The following is a 17,765-nucleotide window of genomic DNA, read 5'->3' on the forward strand; positions in this document are numbered from 1 at the left end:
TACAATTGTACGTCTACGAGTTACTTTATAGTATAAATATGTGTCACGTGCAGTATATTAATCATTTATATCCTTTATGGAGCAGAGTTCATAAGTTGCTAGAACTTTTCTCTGATCTATTTATCTAATTCTGATAATAAAATATGTTTATATTAATAAATAATGTAAAATGTATGACGTCAGGGATGTTTACAAGCGACAATATACAAATACAATGACATTTTCGAATTGGATTATATTTTAATGGTTGTCATAACCGTAGAAAGATTTATAGTTAGATACAGAATGTATTGCTTTTCTCCCGAAAAAAAGAGATGCTTTTGCAATATCTAGGAGTGGTTATACGAGAATGCCTTAGTAATTTTATCAATATGTTTTTATCGGTTAAATCAGAGACGTATATGTGTGTTATATATGTCTCTGGTTAGATTGTGCAATCAAATCTACTTAAAATTACATTTCGATTTCGCAATAACATAGATACAGTGTTAGTGCACTTTAGAACATGTACACGCGACATGGTAAGTTAACAGTGACAAACACAGATAACCCTTTGTGTAGTCTGATAGCCTTACTGTACCTCCAGGGTAAAAACCCCATAGCTATCTAGATAAGAAGTGAGGGTCACCCTCGCGCAGTGGTACGAATCATGTGAAGGGATAAACGCTTTCTAGATTTTCAGCGTTTGAATATATTTTGTAGAAGAATATAGTCTAGCTTATCATCATATAAGTGTTTATTTACATCTATAATATATAGACATATTGTACAACTTTTCGAGAGTTTAAATTTAGTCATGATCTTGTTTTAGTTCTCACGATTTCCTGTACAGAACAAGATAGATAACTCTTACATAAAACTCTTACGATCTCAGAATGTTTTTATTGTTCAGTAAAAACAAAATAGAAAGAATAGATACGTGCAAATATATAAATAAACAAAATATTGAATAGAGGAAAATATAATTAAATAAAAATTAAGTCTATACTCTACTGACCACCATGTATATTTGAATGTTAGATAAAAATGATTATGGTTTTTAAACAAAGGACTTTTTATAAGAGGAAAACGCAATATTTCAGATTAACGACTTATTTTATTTCGTAACGTCTTTAAGTGAGTTTAAGGTATTCTAGTATTAGTTACATAAACAATGGTAAATCGGTTAAGGGGATCTACCAGACACCAGCAGCCTCAGAGTTTCCCTGGACTGCGAACAATACCCAGAATACTTTGTCTAACATTTCCGGAACTGCTTCCGGTATACTAGCAGCATCCGAGCCCATTTGGATATTCAATCGCTGTAATATTTCGCTTCCCACATTGCTTTCCACTAACGACTGAGTATTTTCCACCGTCACAGACTTTTCACCCTTCAGCGCCTTTCCAAACTGAAAAAAACGTGCTCACCAATGTAGTTAACCCCGTGAAAACACACTTAAATATCGAGGTTCAAAACTTTCGGTGTCTAGTCGGACACCCTACCGCTCGACACAAGGGAAATCACCCTACATACCCTTGATCTCTAGCCAGACATTCTAACGCTCGACTCAAGGGAAATTCCCCCTATAGACCCCTGACCTCTAGCCAGACACTCTAACGCTCGACACAAGGGAAATCACCCTACATACCCTTGATCTCTAGTCAGACACTCTAACATTCGACACAAGGGAAATCACCCTACATACCCTTGATCTCTAGTCAGACACTCTAACATTCGACACAAGGGAAATCACCCTACATACCCTTGATCTCTAGTCAGACACTCTAACATTCGACACAAGGGAAATCACCCTACATACCATTGATCTCTAGCCAGACATTCTAACGCTCGACTCAAGGGAAATCCCCCTATAGACCCCTGATCTCTAGCCAGACACTCTAACGCTCGACTAAAGGGAAATTCTCTCTATAGACCCTTCAGACTCTGACAGGACACTCTACCTCTCGACTCAAGGGAAATTCCCCCTTCAGTCTCTGACCGGACACTCTATTGCTTAACTAAAGGGAAATTCCCTCTACAGACCCTTCGGTCTCTGACCGGACACTCTCCTGCTCAACTAAAGGGAATTCCCTCTACAGGCCCTTCGGTCTCTGACCAGACACTCTCCTGCTCAACTAAAGGGAATTCCCTCTACAGACCCTTCAGTGTATTGTCTGTTATTGGTTGTTTTTGTTTACCATGAAGTTTGATTTAAATCGCCGGTTAAAATGTGACAGAGTATTAAAATGCTTGAAACATTTCCAATGACAATGTCCATCAAATTTATTACATATATTTAAACGACATACTAACCACCAGTAACAAGTTTGACGCTATTTCCGGTAAGCATGCGCGGACAAGCTCCAGTAGTTCCATAGAAAAGTAGGTCATGGCGCCAATAACGTGACCACAAGCTTTAAATATGGCTGACGTAGGGACTGAGATGGTCAATTCCATATCGCTCTGTTGGACAAAGCAAACAGCTCGTCAACATTAGAAAACACCTCGACATTTTGATAGTATAAAGCAATATTTATTTTCCTCTGAAAGACATATTTTCTTTCACAAAGTAATTTCAAGGTCGTTTGGACTATATGCTGTCATTGAGAGTCGTTAATCTATAACAATAAGTGCAGATTTGGCTCTTTTATCAGGTGTGTCTTTAGAAATTAGGTCACAACATAGACGAGGTCAGCGCGTATTATGACGTCAATCCAATTTGGATTAGTCAACCACCGATAATAAGAATCACATCATTCAAATTCAAAAAGATAGATAATTAATTCTAAAATTAGAAACAAATGGATAAACTTCTGCTTCCGTTTTTTTTTATTGAAGGTTGTTAACTCTTTATATATGAATGATAGTTTCAAGAATTATTTCAGGATAAAAATTTCTGAAATATGACAAAATAATTCCGAAAGAAGGGTGTTACCTTCTCACTGAATCCAGAAAGCTTAAGCAGCATGAGACAGGAGTCTCTATCCATAAACACTTTGTCACCGATGTTGATCACGTGATTTTCTTCTGTACCAGACTTAGCATCAAGAAACTAAAGCAATGAAGAGAAAATAATTGTATTTCAGTACCAAAATGTACGAATTAAAACGCTGAGAAGGAGTACCCCTTCAGGAACCTCAGATCTTTTTTTTGTATTACTTATATAGGTTTCCATTTATTCAAAGTCAAAGATAGAAAAGTATTGAAATGATAAACGTATTATACAATCTATGATGTTGGTTATTATAGGGTTAATATATCAAAACGATTACAAGGGAGAGTTACATCAATCACAAGGTATTAAGTGAGGCATCGAACAAATGTTGCCGATACTCTCATTAGACCTTTAAGACAAATTAATGGTTGAATGGTAAATATTGCCGAGATACTCATCCAACCTATAAGACGATATAACTGTTGAAAAGTAAACTGCATAATATTATGCATATCTTTTATTTCAGATAAATTTCAAAATTCAAAAATATCTTACGATTTTGTCTAGGATCTCAACATCCTCTGGAAGCAAAATGTTGAGAACGGACGTAAAAGATTGTCGTTCAGTTTCCGGTAGGTCTAGTAATGGCTGGAGGACCGCCACTATATCTTCCGGTGTGGTAATGACATCGTTTCCGACGTTGGCGGCTTCGAATGCGAATAGGAACGCATGTAATGCAGACAAAGTGTGTGACAAGGGAGACAAATCTAACGCTCATATGATTACTATAACAATTTAAAGAAAATTTTCAGATATATTTCTACACGGCAAAAAAAGACCACCGATTCTTTTACTTATTATCTTACTTAAGTGTAGTCTATATTAGGAAATTCTCTATGGGTCACCCTTTGTCTTTTTATATATCTAATGTGATTTACATTGCTTGAAGGTTAAAGATGTTTCATGAAAAGCACATGAATAAAGGACAAATGATCATGTCATCAAATGAACAAAAGGGAGATAACTCTGATATTTGATAATAAATAAAACCAAAAACACGTTTTTATTTCAAAAGGAAAGTTTATTCTTTTAAAGGTTGAAAAAAAACCTATCATCACAAATTAATTTGCTTTTTCTAGGAAATAAATGAAGGCAAATACAAAAAATAAAAAATAGTTGTTCTGATCCCTTACACCGTCCAGTGTGTTATGACAATGCACAAGGTGTTCTAACCCAATTTTAAATGTGTTACTTTCTGGAATTAATAAGTAAAAGTATAGAGGCCCTTTTCACACGTTGGGATGAAATCATATCCATTATAATTTATAAGAAAATGTGAACGATATCCTAGCGGTGCTTCACAATTCACTATATCTGAATACAGTTTTTACAATTAGAACTACTAATCTACGTGTTTAGAAGAAAATTCCTGTATCAAGTTGGCCTGTACTTCGTCCGAAACATCAGCAGGTCCCGGCATGGTATTAACTAAAGGATAGGGAGGTAGATCGCCATCTGGAGGCTCCCCAATTGACGGATAAACAGTTCCGTCAGGTGGCAGCATCGGTGGAGCTGACGGTAATGGTAAGGAGTCATTTGAGTTATCTCCCCCTGTTAACGTTTCTACGGGTGGCTGTATAGCCTCACCTTCATTTGTCTGCACAACTTCTTCTATTGGAGCAGTAGTTTCCGGTTCCTGTTGTGGTTCCGGTTGTGGTTCCGGCTCTGATTGAGAGGGTTTAACTTCTTCTTCATCTTCATCACTATCGGCTGTAATTAGAGGAAAAACTTAATATTGAGAAAAAGAAAGTTATTTAATACAGGAAATTTAAGAAACCCAGCGATTCAAATTATGCGGCAAATACGATCTAAATCATGGTATGCAAGACGCATGTGATTCTATTCAGACAAAAATGTTTTACCTGAATGGAGACTACAACGTTTATTAGCGTACAACTTGCATGCATATAAGTAAATTGTAGACACACTTTCATACGAGTCATCGATTGTCCCATCGGGTGGTACTCCCAGCATCCTTGAGTCCTCCTTGAATCCACCTTTGACTCCGATCCCCATACACGGTACGACGACACCGGAGGGAACCCCAATCTGGAGAGGCATCACTTTATACGCTATAGGAGTGCCGCACACAAGTCCGAGATCTTTACTCTTGTCCGATGTTTCTTCTTCGCCAGACTTCTGTGTACCAAGGGACATAACTCATATTACGTTCTGTGTATAAGGGGACAATTATGCTAACGATGTATATTGTAAGGGACATCACTTGTAACACTCATGATAATCTCGAGGAAAGAAACATATCTATGACTGAATATACGTGGGTTAAGGGAAATATTTGATCAGGGTTTTATAAGCTGTAATATTTCACACCACTCAAAATGGAAAAGTGTAGGTAGTAAAACACTAGCTACTGTAATCCACTGTACACCTAATCCTGTCTCACGGGTAATTATGTTTACAATGAAAGGGACTGTGTGCAGTGGACTGTGGTAAGGATTTGAAAGAAAAAAGGGAGATAATCATCACGTTAATAATGATTAGATCGATGACACAGATGAAAGCATCTGTTTTAATATAGTGACATTACCATTTCTTGATTTTCAAATATTTCACACAGCCGGCAACAGGATTTTAAATTTCTTGAACATTTGTTTCAGTAGGAACTGTGTCGGGGGTGGGTGTGGGGATTCTGTCATCATGGAAGTGTATCACGGTTTTTAGAGTGTAGAAAGAGGCTCGTCGTTCCGATAAACGCATTAGGTAATCTGTTTGAGGGACATCATTCTGACCTGATTTTATTAGGGTATGGAACAAGTGTAGGTAAACATGGGTAACGGCTCTTCTAGAAAAGGAATTCTACTTCAATAGATAGATATAATTCAACTCCAATTTATCATTTCAATTGTTGTATTAACATGAATGTTATACCACGTGTAGTATAATAGTTTAACAAGTTTTGATTATCTGTCAGGATGAACTTTGACCTAAAGGGCACTAACGGAAGTAAGAACACTCAATAAGTAATTCATGATTTTGAAATAACTTTTTCAACATAAAGGTGTGGTTATTAGATATGTTACCTCTTTCACTCTAGTTAGTTATTTTCCAAGAGTTGTTCAAGCTCCTGTTTTTTTTTTGTTTTTACTCGAGTAAAAGAAATACCTAATGCCAATACTACTCGTTCTGTAATCTCCATTCATGATATTAAACGGAATTCCGTTTAAAGAGATGCTCGATTATGACTGGTAATATTTTGTTGTTTGGATCACCGACGATCGAAATTATTTGATAAGGAATTTTTATTTGATAGCAAGTATCTATGTGATATGTAACAATGTTATACAAGAAAGAAATTGGATTCTACGGTGTTATGTAGATAATAGTCAATAAATGGGATACAATTTCAAAGCTATCAGATGTTAGCAATGGGGGATATTAAAACATAAAATATTTAAAAGAAACAAACCCCGCATCAAACAAGACTTTTTACAAAGATGTAGTAGATTAAGTATTGACTTTATGCCTACCCGTTTGATTGAAGTAGTTTTTATTTCAGCATCTCCGGCCAGTTTGACGATGGACTGGACAACACAGATGACATTTTTCTTGTCTTGACATACCTGATGGACCCAGGGATGATCCAAGTTGAGTTTCCTTCAACAGACGTGGTTTTAGTTATACTTAAACAAATGTACGAAAATATCTGTAAAGGTTTCTAAAGATATGATATAAACGCATTCATATTCCCAACCAAATTATACTTCAGCACCAGTAAGCCTAATCCAAGAATTGAAAACTTCAATCGTTTGTTACTAACTCCGGGTGTGTTGCAATCGTTTGGATATGACGAAGTTACCATATACGACGTTACCATGGTTACAATTATTTATACTAATGAATTAAGGAATAAGTATATAAAAATAAAAAAGATAAAGGTAAATTATAATTTGCAAGAATGAATAGATAAATATGTAAATAATTTATCTATGCCAACCTTCCAACAAGTTTTCTGTATATTTTATTAGGGTCAATTTTGTCCATTTCTGTCTCTCCTACATTTGCTTCTATCCTGACTTTGTCCTTCTGAGAGAGGCTTTTGTCACCCAAGTCATTCAGTATGGCTCGTCCAAACTTCCCACTAAGTGAGAGTTCTATTTCTCTGCTCCATCTGCAGAAATTCGATGTCTTTTTCTTAGTCTTCATCTTCTTTTTGTAATTTACCAAAAGATTTTTGATCTGTAATGGAAACGTTCGTAAAAACCACGTTAGAGATTGATCGATATCAGAAACTCGTGCTTGTTCTTGTTTTTTTTTTTTTTTAGTTTTTTTTTTCAGTTTTTGTACTTGCATCTAGGAATATCATACATTAGAATAACTTTCAGTGCGCACGCAATCCTTACGTTTACACACGATATTTACCGATATTCATAAATTATGAACCAAGATTAGTTGGCGTCATTGACAACACCCCAATAGCACCAAATAATGACAGATGAAAATAATTAATGTTTTTAATTGCTCATTTACATTCATATTTATATACAGAGAAACATTTACACTTAGTAGTGACAAGGACGTGCACCCTTGCGCAAGTCTGATCACCATATGTATAATCGATTTATGTAATTCAACACAGGGCTTTGTCGGCTTCCTCTAGAGACCATACATTACAAATGTAAATAAATAAGAAATGGTCCATGTTTTTTTGTACGAAAACAAAGGAGGATCAAAATAACTTTTACTGCTAAATCTAATAATTGAAATCTCTAATTAATGTTTGTAACTAAAATGTTTGATTTTCCATCAGACGAATATATATGTAACCCTGGTAAAATACTAGCCGCAATATACCACTCGGCTAGAGAGAACTTCTCTTTAGCTCGATTGGTTGAGCGTCAGACTAGTAAGCCAGGTGTCCCAGGTTCGATTCCTAGCGGAGGCATTGAGATGAAAAATGACCTATGTTACATATAAGATATAACAAATAACTGTAGAAGAAATGATAATTGCTAAATCTTCAATGATCACAAAAATTTTTAACCTTTGATCCAGTATTCAGTGTAGAGCGTACATTTCTGTTTGGAAACCCTGTATACACACCTTCAGAGTTACTTACTTTGAAATCGTAAGGCATGTAGATGTATTTATGCCAGGCGTAATGTCTCTCGCGTCTCTGTACCACCACCTGTAGCAAGTCTATGCTGTTGGCATGGATAATGGTTTCTATGGGAACGAGACTTTCAGTCCCCGTGCTTCTGGTAAAATTGTCGCTTATAGCTTGAAACATTATTTCTGGAATAACAAATAATGTTTAACTTAGTAGAAAGACAAAAGTTTAATTTTATACTTCCAGATTAGAAGCTGCGATTAATATACAGCGTGATATGCTATTTATAGAATATGCGTATTCCTTATAAGTAAATCGTTCTGTGAATTCCTCTGATTTCTTAAAGAAATACAATATTATGTAATAGCTAGACAAACAAAGAAAAAATATCATTTTTAATACAGTACACTGTCCACTGAGTCAGTATTTCAGTTTTAATCCGAGAGTGATTGAAATAGGTCAGTATAGAATATAAACATGCACTTTGTTTACATATACATATAAAGGACAGTGTTACTATGATAACATTACCTACCTGTTCGGAATGAGATTCTACAATTAGGTATAGATAAATTATAGAATATGTTTATCATTAACAGCGATTTAAAACTAGTTTTACAAGGTTTCGAAGATGTCTGTTTACTTTATCAATCAAAGAGTTTTGGTGACTGAAACCTGACGACAACAGACAGTCTGAACACTCCTATACAACAAACAGTCTGAACACTCCTATATAACAAACAGTCTGAACAATCCTATACAACAGACAGTCTGAACACTCCTATATAACAAACAGTCTGAACACTCCTATACAACAGACAGTCTGAACACTCCTATACAACAGACAGTCTGAACACTCCTATACAACAGACAGTCTGAACACTCCTATACAACAGACAGTCTGAACACTCCTATACAACAGACAGTCTGAACACTCCTATACAACAAGCAGTCTGAGCCACACGTCCTCATTGGGTGGAGCCCTCTGTGTGTGGATTGGTCTAGAATTCAGAGATGGTTCCCAGGCTTAATGGTTACTATCCTGTCTACTGAGCTGAGTCATCTTTTGACACTATATATAATAGTTATTTCTGCTAAGGATAAACTTACCTGTTGTCTATTTACGAAGGGTAAATAAGATCCAAACAGACATCAGGGTAGATGTAGTCATGAAAATAGATCACAGGCGAAATAAATTTCACTTTACGATATCAACACGACATGTTTTGTATCTGCTAACTTCCAGGAAGTGTTTACTTCCGGTAATCGACCATTCTTGGTGGATCAAGATTTTCTAAGTATATATCTATGTATTGTTTGTATGGATACTAGGTTAACAAAACTACAACAAAAATAACTGGCTTGTCGGCAAAATCTCAATTAAAACTCAAATTTGATGAAACTAGGGCAAATTATCAATAAAAAGAAGCTTTACACGGAAACCTATGAAAAAGTACAAGGAAAATAAGACTAAAATATGTTTTATTCTCTTTACTAGTAATATATCTTTAATTGTCTATTCATATATCGTTTTTCCGATCGACATTTCAGTATTTCTTTATGTTAATTTTTTCAAATGAATTTTCCTAATAAGCGTGTCTAAACCCCTCGGTTAATATCATCACTAAAATGATCAGACATATATAGTTATTTTATAATTGCTATATATTTCTGATAGCGTCAATATCCTCACCTATATCAAATTTTTGTATAACTAGATATAGATAATGAAATAACGCTTTGAAAGAATTTTTAATACAATTTACAATAGAAATGCTGTAGATATTTAAACATTAGTTGAGTGTTTCGTTCGCTGGTGCTTACTCGGGAACCTTATTCATCTTGACCATTGTGTCTTGATCAAAACTCTGTTTTGTGTATAATACACTTTTATACATGTAGATCACATACATATGTGTATAGGACCACAGGTATTTGTTGGTTTGTCACATCTAACCGGAAGTCTGCACGCGATGGATCACAGGCAACAGTGGACAAGGCAAAAGCATTCTCAGGTAATATTCATATATTTAAATATCAGTATATTTTAATCGATTTTATACCATTTTAATTTATAAAACCAAAAACCAAATATGATTTTGAATAAGCAGTTTGTAATAACCTAGATATCGTGTACAGCAAAAGAGTACAGAGCTATTATTTTGCGCGGTCGCCTCTTAGGTGTAAACAAATATAGGTCTTCAGCACCACTGACAAATCCTAGGAGGATGAAACAACTGTATGATGTAGCACTGACGAGTCCTAGAAGGACGAAACAGCTGTATGTTGCAGCATCACTGACGAGTCCTAGAAGGACGAAACTGTTGTATGATGTAGCATCACTGACGAGTCCTAGAAGGACGAAACTGTTGTATGATGTAGCATCACTGACGAGTCCTAGAAGGACGAAACTGTTGTATGATGTAGCATCACTGACGAGTCCTAGAAGGACGAAACTGTTGTATGATGTAGCATCACTGACGAGTCCTAGAAGGACAAAACTGTTGTATGTTGCATCCTATTGTAAATTTGTAATGAACGGTGTTTATTACTTGCGGTTTTTGTGTAAGATGGAAAAACATGATAAATATTTAAACAGATGCCTCTATGCTTTTTTTAGATTTTACAAATTTATTGCATTGATGGGTTTGTGAACCTTTACCATATTAAATTAACAGTTTTGTCAACTAAGTTTGATTTTCCGCCTTTTAAGTTTCAATACAATATTTCTCTAGCACCACTAACGAATCCTAGAAGGACAAGACAGTGACACGATACAGTTTTTAATTAATTGTTTAAGTCTGCTCGCGAAAATTTGTAATGAAAGTTTCAGTCCACTTGCCTTTGGTAAAATATCCCAAGAAATCTATGAATTATAGAAATGACAAGAATAACGTCGTAATAACGACTCATTTTTTGACCATTTTATTGTGTGACATAATTTGATATTATTGAGGAACAAAGGTTGAATATGATACCCATTAAACGGAACATAATGTTATTAGTTTTAGACATTGTTCCTGTTGTCACTGCAGAAATAGAACTGAAATATTCAGTGTATCATATATCACATAGTCACAGAGATATAACTAATTTGTTGTCGTCGATGCCTAAAATAACATTAAGAGTTATATATCTGTCAATCTCCTCATTATTGTGTGTCGCTTTATCGATCATGTATATTATAGCTACTGTGTACACGTACAGGTCATCCAAGACTGACCTAATTGTCCATCAGAGAAAACATTGGCACATAAGAAATTCTCCAAGAAATTTGGAAATGAGGGGTACTACTGTAAGTCATTTTTCGGTCATTCAGTGACACGCTTAATATTTAGCACGAAAATTTTGGGGTCAAAATTTGGAGGAGATAAAATGTTTTTATTGTATAAGTTCTTACAACCTTAATATTGAAGTGAAAGTTTATCACTGAGATGCTAAAGAACCAGTCAGGTTAACACATTTTACATGTTATTTATAATTTTTTAATTTGTCATGATGTTTAACATTATACATATTGTTACGACAGGTGATTCAAATATGTAATTTCACATCAACATACGTTTACTGTATATGATGCATTGTGTTGATAGAAATGCTCGCCTGTGTACACGACACCTGGTGTAATAAAATAGGAATGAATATGTACATATAGTTATAGTACTGATCTCTATACAGGAATGGCCAACAGAAACTGTCTTCCAGCATGTTCACTTGTACACGGGAGAACATATTCCCTCGACAGGTGCTCGGAATTTCCGGCGTCAGCGAGTTCCTTACGACCAACCCAAATCTGTAAAATACCGACCAAATGTGGCCATTGTAAGTATTTTGTCATTCGTATACAGATATTGTATCAGGTAAATATCAAATACAACTGTTGTATCATTTTCAGATCACGAAGTGAAGATTTTAACGTCATAAAAGTGTTTTCTTATTTGGAGACTTTTAAAAACACCACTGAAAAAATATGTATTTATATCATTAGACAACGATGGTTCATAAAAGTACTTCGAAATAGAAATGTCAATGCGTAGTTTAATTATTTATAAATAATATTTCCAATCAATTACTCAGAATTTGAATTTCTGTGTGGCTATTTTTAATGAAAATTCAACAAAATAGAAAAACAGAAATGATTGTCATAGACAAAAGACTATTCACCATACAGATATTACACTAATTTTTATATACTTTCAGCAGTAACAATAAAGCGATCCTTTTTCAAATAACTATTTTAATACTAATATTTAATTTTAGAAAAAGGTATACTGTTTAATATTTGACATATATCGCGAGATATAAGCAATATTTTACATAGATGACGCGTTATACGAAATGCTTATAGAGATTATGAGTAAATATTTAACAGAGATTACGTGATTTAAGTAATATTTAACAAAGATTACGTAATATAAGTAATATTTAACAAAGATTACTTGATATAAGTAATACTTAACAGAGATCACGTGAGATCAGTAATATTTAACAGAGATCACGTGAGATCAGTAATATTTAACAGAGATCACGTGAGATCAGTAATATTTAACAGAGATCACGTGAGATCAGTAATATTTAACAGATATCACGTGAGATAGGTAATACTTAACAGAGATTACGTGATATAAGTAATATTTAACAGAAATGAAATGATAAAAGTAATAATTTATTCTAGTGACATAAATGTTATTTCACAGATGTGTTTTCTAGGTTACGCGATATTAGTAATACTTTGAGAAGTGACACTGTATAAGTAATATTTGTGTTTGACAGGTGTCGTGATATAATTGATATTTATGTTTGACAGGTGGGGCTACTTGTCTTCTTCATCATGACCACAATCACTGCAGTCACTGTTCTGTTATTAAGGGAGTTAAACCGGAAGTACGAATAAATAAGTGATTTGCATGCTATAAAATAAAAATAATATATATTAGTTTTTTCCCCATTTTTTCATACCTAAATGTCATTATATTTATAGCAAACCGTGTTGATATTGAAATATTATGTTATTTTAGATGGGAATCACATCAGTTTAACCAAGACACATTTTAATATTGTTGAACTTTAAATTTTAAACCAGTCCTTAGTGTTGAAATGCGTTACAGTTTCCAGTTTTAAAAACACGAAAGAAAATACCGACATGTAAGCAGAATCTGAACTGAAACTCAAATACATATATTTAACATCTACTTGTTGTTTTTTTACCTTTTTAATAAATACCTTTGTTGTGGCAAGTAATCATATGCTTTACTTACAGTTACCCGGAAGTACATGTAAAGGTCAAGGTAAGCCCAGAAGCACTAATGTCTGCATATCCTGGAATGTTCCGTACCGTTGACGAAAAAACCGAAGATTTAAACACCGAACAAAAACTTGAGGGATTAAAACCAGTCAGACAATTTGTCAGCATAGGATCAACATGTAGTGTTTCGTGTGATTCATCTACAGCAACTTCATCTATCCGAGATGTTCCGAACGTCAACACACAGCCGCCATTTACACTGCATTCGAACACATTGAGGGATCAAATGATCAAATCTAATATCACAGGTGTATCCAGGCCGCCAAGAATACGAGACAAGAGATCATCGTATCCAGATGATTCCCTGTACCACGGATGTTGCGTGTCGTAAGGCATATCTGTTTTCTTAGTTACAAGAGTGTTTAGTTTACACCAAAATTGGCGTAAGAGTCGCAAAGATTGTACAAAAGACACACATTTAAGTTAGACACAATGGAATCAAAGTATGATTTAAACTGCATCATACAGCTGTTTCGTCCTTCTGGGACACATCAGTCATGATAAAGGCCTAAATTTAAAGCCAATGGGGCGACTGTGAGAATCCAAAGTGATCGAAAGAAAAGGGAAAATCCAGACGAGGAGGTGCAGCAGCCCCATAATGGAATCAATATTGTTATTTTCATTTTAGAGATATTTTTAGAACAATGTCAAGTAAGGCAAACCCCGGGGACTAAAAGTCAACGAGCTTTGTCTACCACCTGTTATCTCAATTATTATTATTATTACATTCTTAACGGCCCGTCAACACATAAAAGGTCATTAGGGGCATCAAACGGTAAAACACACAGCGATCCACAAGGAAATAACATTAAACAAACCAAAAGGTAAAAGACGAATGTTAAAAATCTTAAATGGGTATGTAAACACAAAGGTTAAAATGGTACGTCAAAGTCAATAATATAGACCAACATCTTTCAGGTAATGTTGAATTTTACAAATCTCAACAGTTTCAAAAAGGGATTTTAGACATGTAATGTTACGATAAAAACATTCTCAAGTAGACAGAAGGTCACTGCAGTCCAATAAAAAAATGATTAACGGTGAATGGCTCATCACATCCAATGCACCAAGGATTATCTCCGCCTTTCAAGATATATGAATGTGTAAGGTATGTATGGCCCATCCGAAGACGGGCAAGGAAACCTTCGTCTCGGTGGTTGTCTCTACAGCATTGAGACCATTCACCAATAACAGGTTTAAAGGAGTGCAATTTGTTATCTAAAAGGTTGTACAAAAGTCACTTATGCGAATAGCACCTCTTAGTACTAATTGGTTTCAATATTTAGGCCCCAAATATCACCGATGAGTCAATGAGGACGAAACAGCTGTATGCTATTACATCACTGTCTATTCCTCGAATTTTATTTAATTATTTGACTATCTAATTCCAAACTTGTATTGCAACATGCCATTCAGATGGCTTTTGTAGTCTTAGACTTCTAGACTTTTCAAAGTATTGTCAACATTTAAAAAATCAGTTTGAACAAATAACGTCGATAGGGACAACCCTAGTAAATGAAAAATTAAAATATTTGAAATTTGAAAAAGAATCAAGGCGCCACTGAGCAGAGAAATTGCGAGGTGTTGTAGTTGGATGTACATTTCGGGTAGCTACACACAGAACGCCTGGTACATTTCCTTTACCTGTGTTCAGTTCTCAGTTGTGCAACTCCAGAGAAACACAGACATTAACATTTCTACGGGTGTAAAACAGTATTGATATATAATAATAACTTATAACACCATACATCATTTTCATTTCAAAAGGTACAAACATGACTTAATATCAGACCGGATTTTTTTCAACGTTTCGTTACCAGTTTCTCAATCCGTTTTTCAAGTTCTATCTATGATCTCAATCGAATACGTTACAAAAAGAAAGTAAGAAAGCCATATTTTATTTTTGTTGGAATTATAACAGTTTAAGCTCTGTATAAAGTCATTAACACAGATATCCTTGTTTCTACATCTGCCAAGTGACCATCATGAATCTCTATACGTATTTAATATAACGATCTTATCAATTTTATTTCGCTTGCGAAATTCCCCATTCTTATCCCTAAGCCTCTTCTTGTGAAAAACAAAAACACTCCAAAACCGGATGTTGATTACGCATTCTATAAAACGAAACGGATTACGGGAACGCGTGACCGACATTAATATATTAGAATAGAGGCATGTTCTATAATATACACATGTATTCGATGTTCTATTGAAATAAATAATAAGTCAAATATTGAAAATTTTGAAGTCCATTGAATCTTGGATTAAATACAGTTTTAATGTCCCACTTCAGAATTTTGTTGCAACTGGGGACATTGTGTTTCATAAGCAAATCTTTGTTCTCTACTTATAATGCATTGTCCTTTTGTATTGAAAGACGTTATTTACTTGGGAATCTTTTGTACAATCTTCTATCAATTTCTATGATAATAAAATAGTTACGGTCTATAGAGTACATTGTTGTAACTGACTATTTCGGAGATTAATTTCTTTTTATGTGAAACATAACATGTAAGAGATATCGTCTTTTTCCAGAAACTTCTATCATATAAGTCCCAAGACACTGAGAACTATTGAGGGACATTCCAGAACTTTGATACAGCTCACAAACACGAGACAGTTATTTCAAGTTGAGAACTGCAGGTATGTTTTTTGTTTTTAAGTGCAAGACGAGACTTAACATTCGAAATCTTGATTGTTCTTATTGATTTGAACGAACAGTTCAAATGGAAGATGATTTTGGAGAAAAAAGTATCCATTTTTATGTTGACTTAATATACAAATATCCTGTTTATTAACAGAACCATATTGATTGCAATTTCGATGAATCTAAAGCATAGTTTGACAAAAAAAATCAAGATGACCCCTGAAAAGGACAAGGATAATATGTCCTGGTCTTCTTTAAGGGTAAACGTCTTCAGCTTGTTTACGAAACCGAATGTCGGAAACTCAACATAGATTCACAAGCTTTAAGGAAAAACGATATTTTCTTTACGTTAGGTAATTACCTGAATAGATAGAATTAGTACATGTGCCCTTAAAATGTAAAGGTATTATCATTCATTGAAATATTCAGAGCTATAACCTTAATTTTGTTTACTCTGTATAGTTATGATCTTCAGATTTCCCCCTCAAATCACTGAAGAAAACCGCATTATCTCGACGTCGCAATGAATGAAAGAAAATGTTTATTTTCCACAAATGATATCCCCTCCCTCTTTCCTATCTTGACGTCGCAATGGACACAGGCGAATAATTTTTTTAACCACAAGAGATATTCCGTGTATCCTATATTGACGTCGCAATAGACACTAACGATGCTTATCCTATCTTTACGTCGCAACGGACACCAGCGAATATTTATTTACCACAAGATATTTTCCGTGTGTCCTATCTTGACGTCGCAATGGACACTAGCGAATGTTTTTTTTTTACCACAAAAGATGTTTTCCGCGTATCCTATCTTTACGTCGCAGCGGACACCAGCGAACCCTTATTTACCACAAGAGATCTTCCGTTTCGGTTATATAAACTCTTCTAAAAAATATTTAGCTGATCACAAGTTCAAACTATACGATGATTTTGTAAGGTTTTATTTATTTGTTTGTTTGTTTTCGTTGATTCAGAATGTTCACCGGGCTGTTGAAAGAGTAACATTACAGATATATTGATCAACATTAATTTATTCCAATAGTGGCATGTTCAATAAAATAAACATGTACCGGTTGTTCTTTTGAGAGAATTAAAACATTGAAAATTATGAAATTTATTGAATTTTTGATTGAGTCTTTTTTTTCTTTTTTTTTATTAAATTATTGATTTTGAAAGCTTTCGATCTTCCGTATAGTCGTCTCTAACAATGAGGCCCTTAGCATCACTGACGAGTCCTAGAAGGAGGACGCTACTGTGTCAAGCAGTTAATGACAAGCTTCGTTCATTCGATGTTGTAGAAACGATAAAATAGATTCGAGATGTTAATCATGAAATGGAATTAAAGTAGAATGGGGTTGGAAACGTTTTCAGAATACGTTTTTTTTTCGAATCTGTATTCATATATATTCATTATATCGTAATACGAGTATTTCTTTATTTTATTCATTGGGCGTTCTAATTTCAGCCAGGCCATTGGCTGTGACGGGTGTACCTGTATGACACAACAGGTGTTGACCACTGCTGTTGTACTGAAGACAGACTTGGAATATACCGCGAAAACAACGATGGATGATCTTGAAATCCAAATGTTTTATTTTGATGGTTGTTGTAAATGCTTAAATGTTGGTTCTAAGAATTGAAAGTGTATGTTTTTGTGTGATGGAATGTTCTGTTGTGTAATTATATAATGTTTTGATTTTTAGAAAGTATTCATGAAGTGACTGGGGATAATATCACGTTGTAACATAGTATTAAGTTA

General features: G+C 34.5%; 3 protein-coding genes across 3 annotated transcripts; 1 reads left to right on the plus strand and 2 right to left on the minus strand.

Moving 5' to 3' along the window:
* Positions 1–1,175: 1,175 nt before the first annotated feature.
* On the minus strand, positions 1,176–2,972 carry LOC132563633 (uncharacterized). The gene is made up of 3 exons (XM_060228377.1): positions 2,919–2,972; positions 2,297–2,446; positions 1,176–1,391 (listed from the first exon to the last, which is right to left on the minus strand). Exons 1-3 carry the CDS (start codon positions 2,970–2,972, stop codon positions 1,176–1,178), a joined length of 420 nt encoding a protein of 139 aa, XP_060084360.1.
* Positions 2,973–4,320: 1,348 nt separating this feature from the next.
* On the minus strand, positions 4,321–8,226 carry LOC132563655 (uncharacterized). Its single transcript, XM_060228398.1, has 5 exons — positions 8,056–8,226; positions 6,934–7,175; positions 6,467–6,593; positions 4,903–5,117; positions 4,321–4,681 (listed from the first exon to the last, which is right to left on the minus strand). Exons 1-5 carry the CDS (start codon positions 8,224–8,226, stop codon positions 4,321–4,323), a joined length of 1,116 nt encoding a protein of 371 aa, XP_060084381.1.
* A 1,793-nt stretch (positions 8,227–10,019) lies between these two features.
* Positions 10,020–17,646, plus strand: LOC132563644 (uncharacterized). The gene is made up of 6 exons (XM_060228386.1): positions 10,020–10,061; positions 11,725–11,868; positions 12,854–12,930; positions 13,307–13,678; positions 15,890–15,997; positions 17,472–17,646. The coding sequence occupies exons 1-6, from the start codon at positions 10,020–10,022 to the stop codon at positions 17,644–17,646; spliced, it is 918 nt and encodes a 305-aa protein (XP_060084369.1).
* The last annotated feature ends 119 nt before the right edge of the window (positions 17,647–17,765 follow it).

Source organism: Ylistrum balloti, unplaced genomic scaffold (assembly GCF_031769215.1).
Source record: "Ylistrum balloti isolate Yb309-2 unplaced genomic scaffold, AGI_CSIRO_Ybal_v1 Utg369676, whole genome shotgun sequence".
Classification (NCBI taxonomy): domain Eukaryota; kingdom Metazoa; phylum Mollusca; class Bivalvia; order Pectinida; family Pectinidae; genus Ylistrum; species Ylistrum balloti.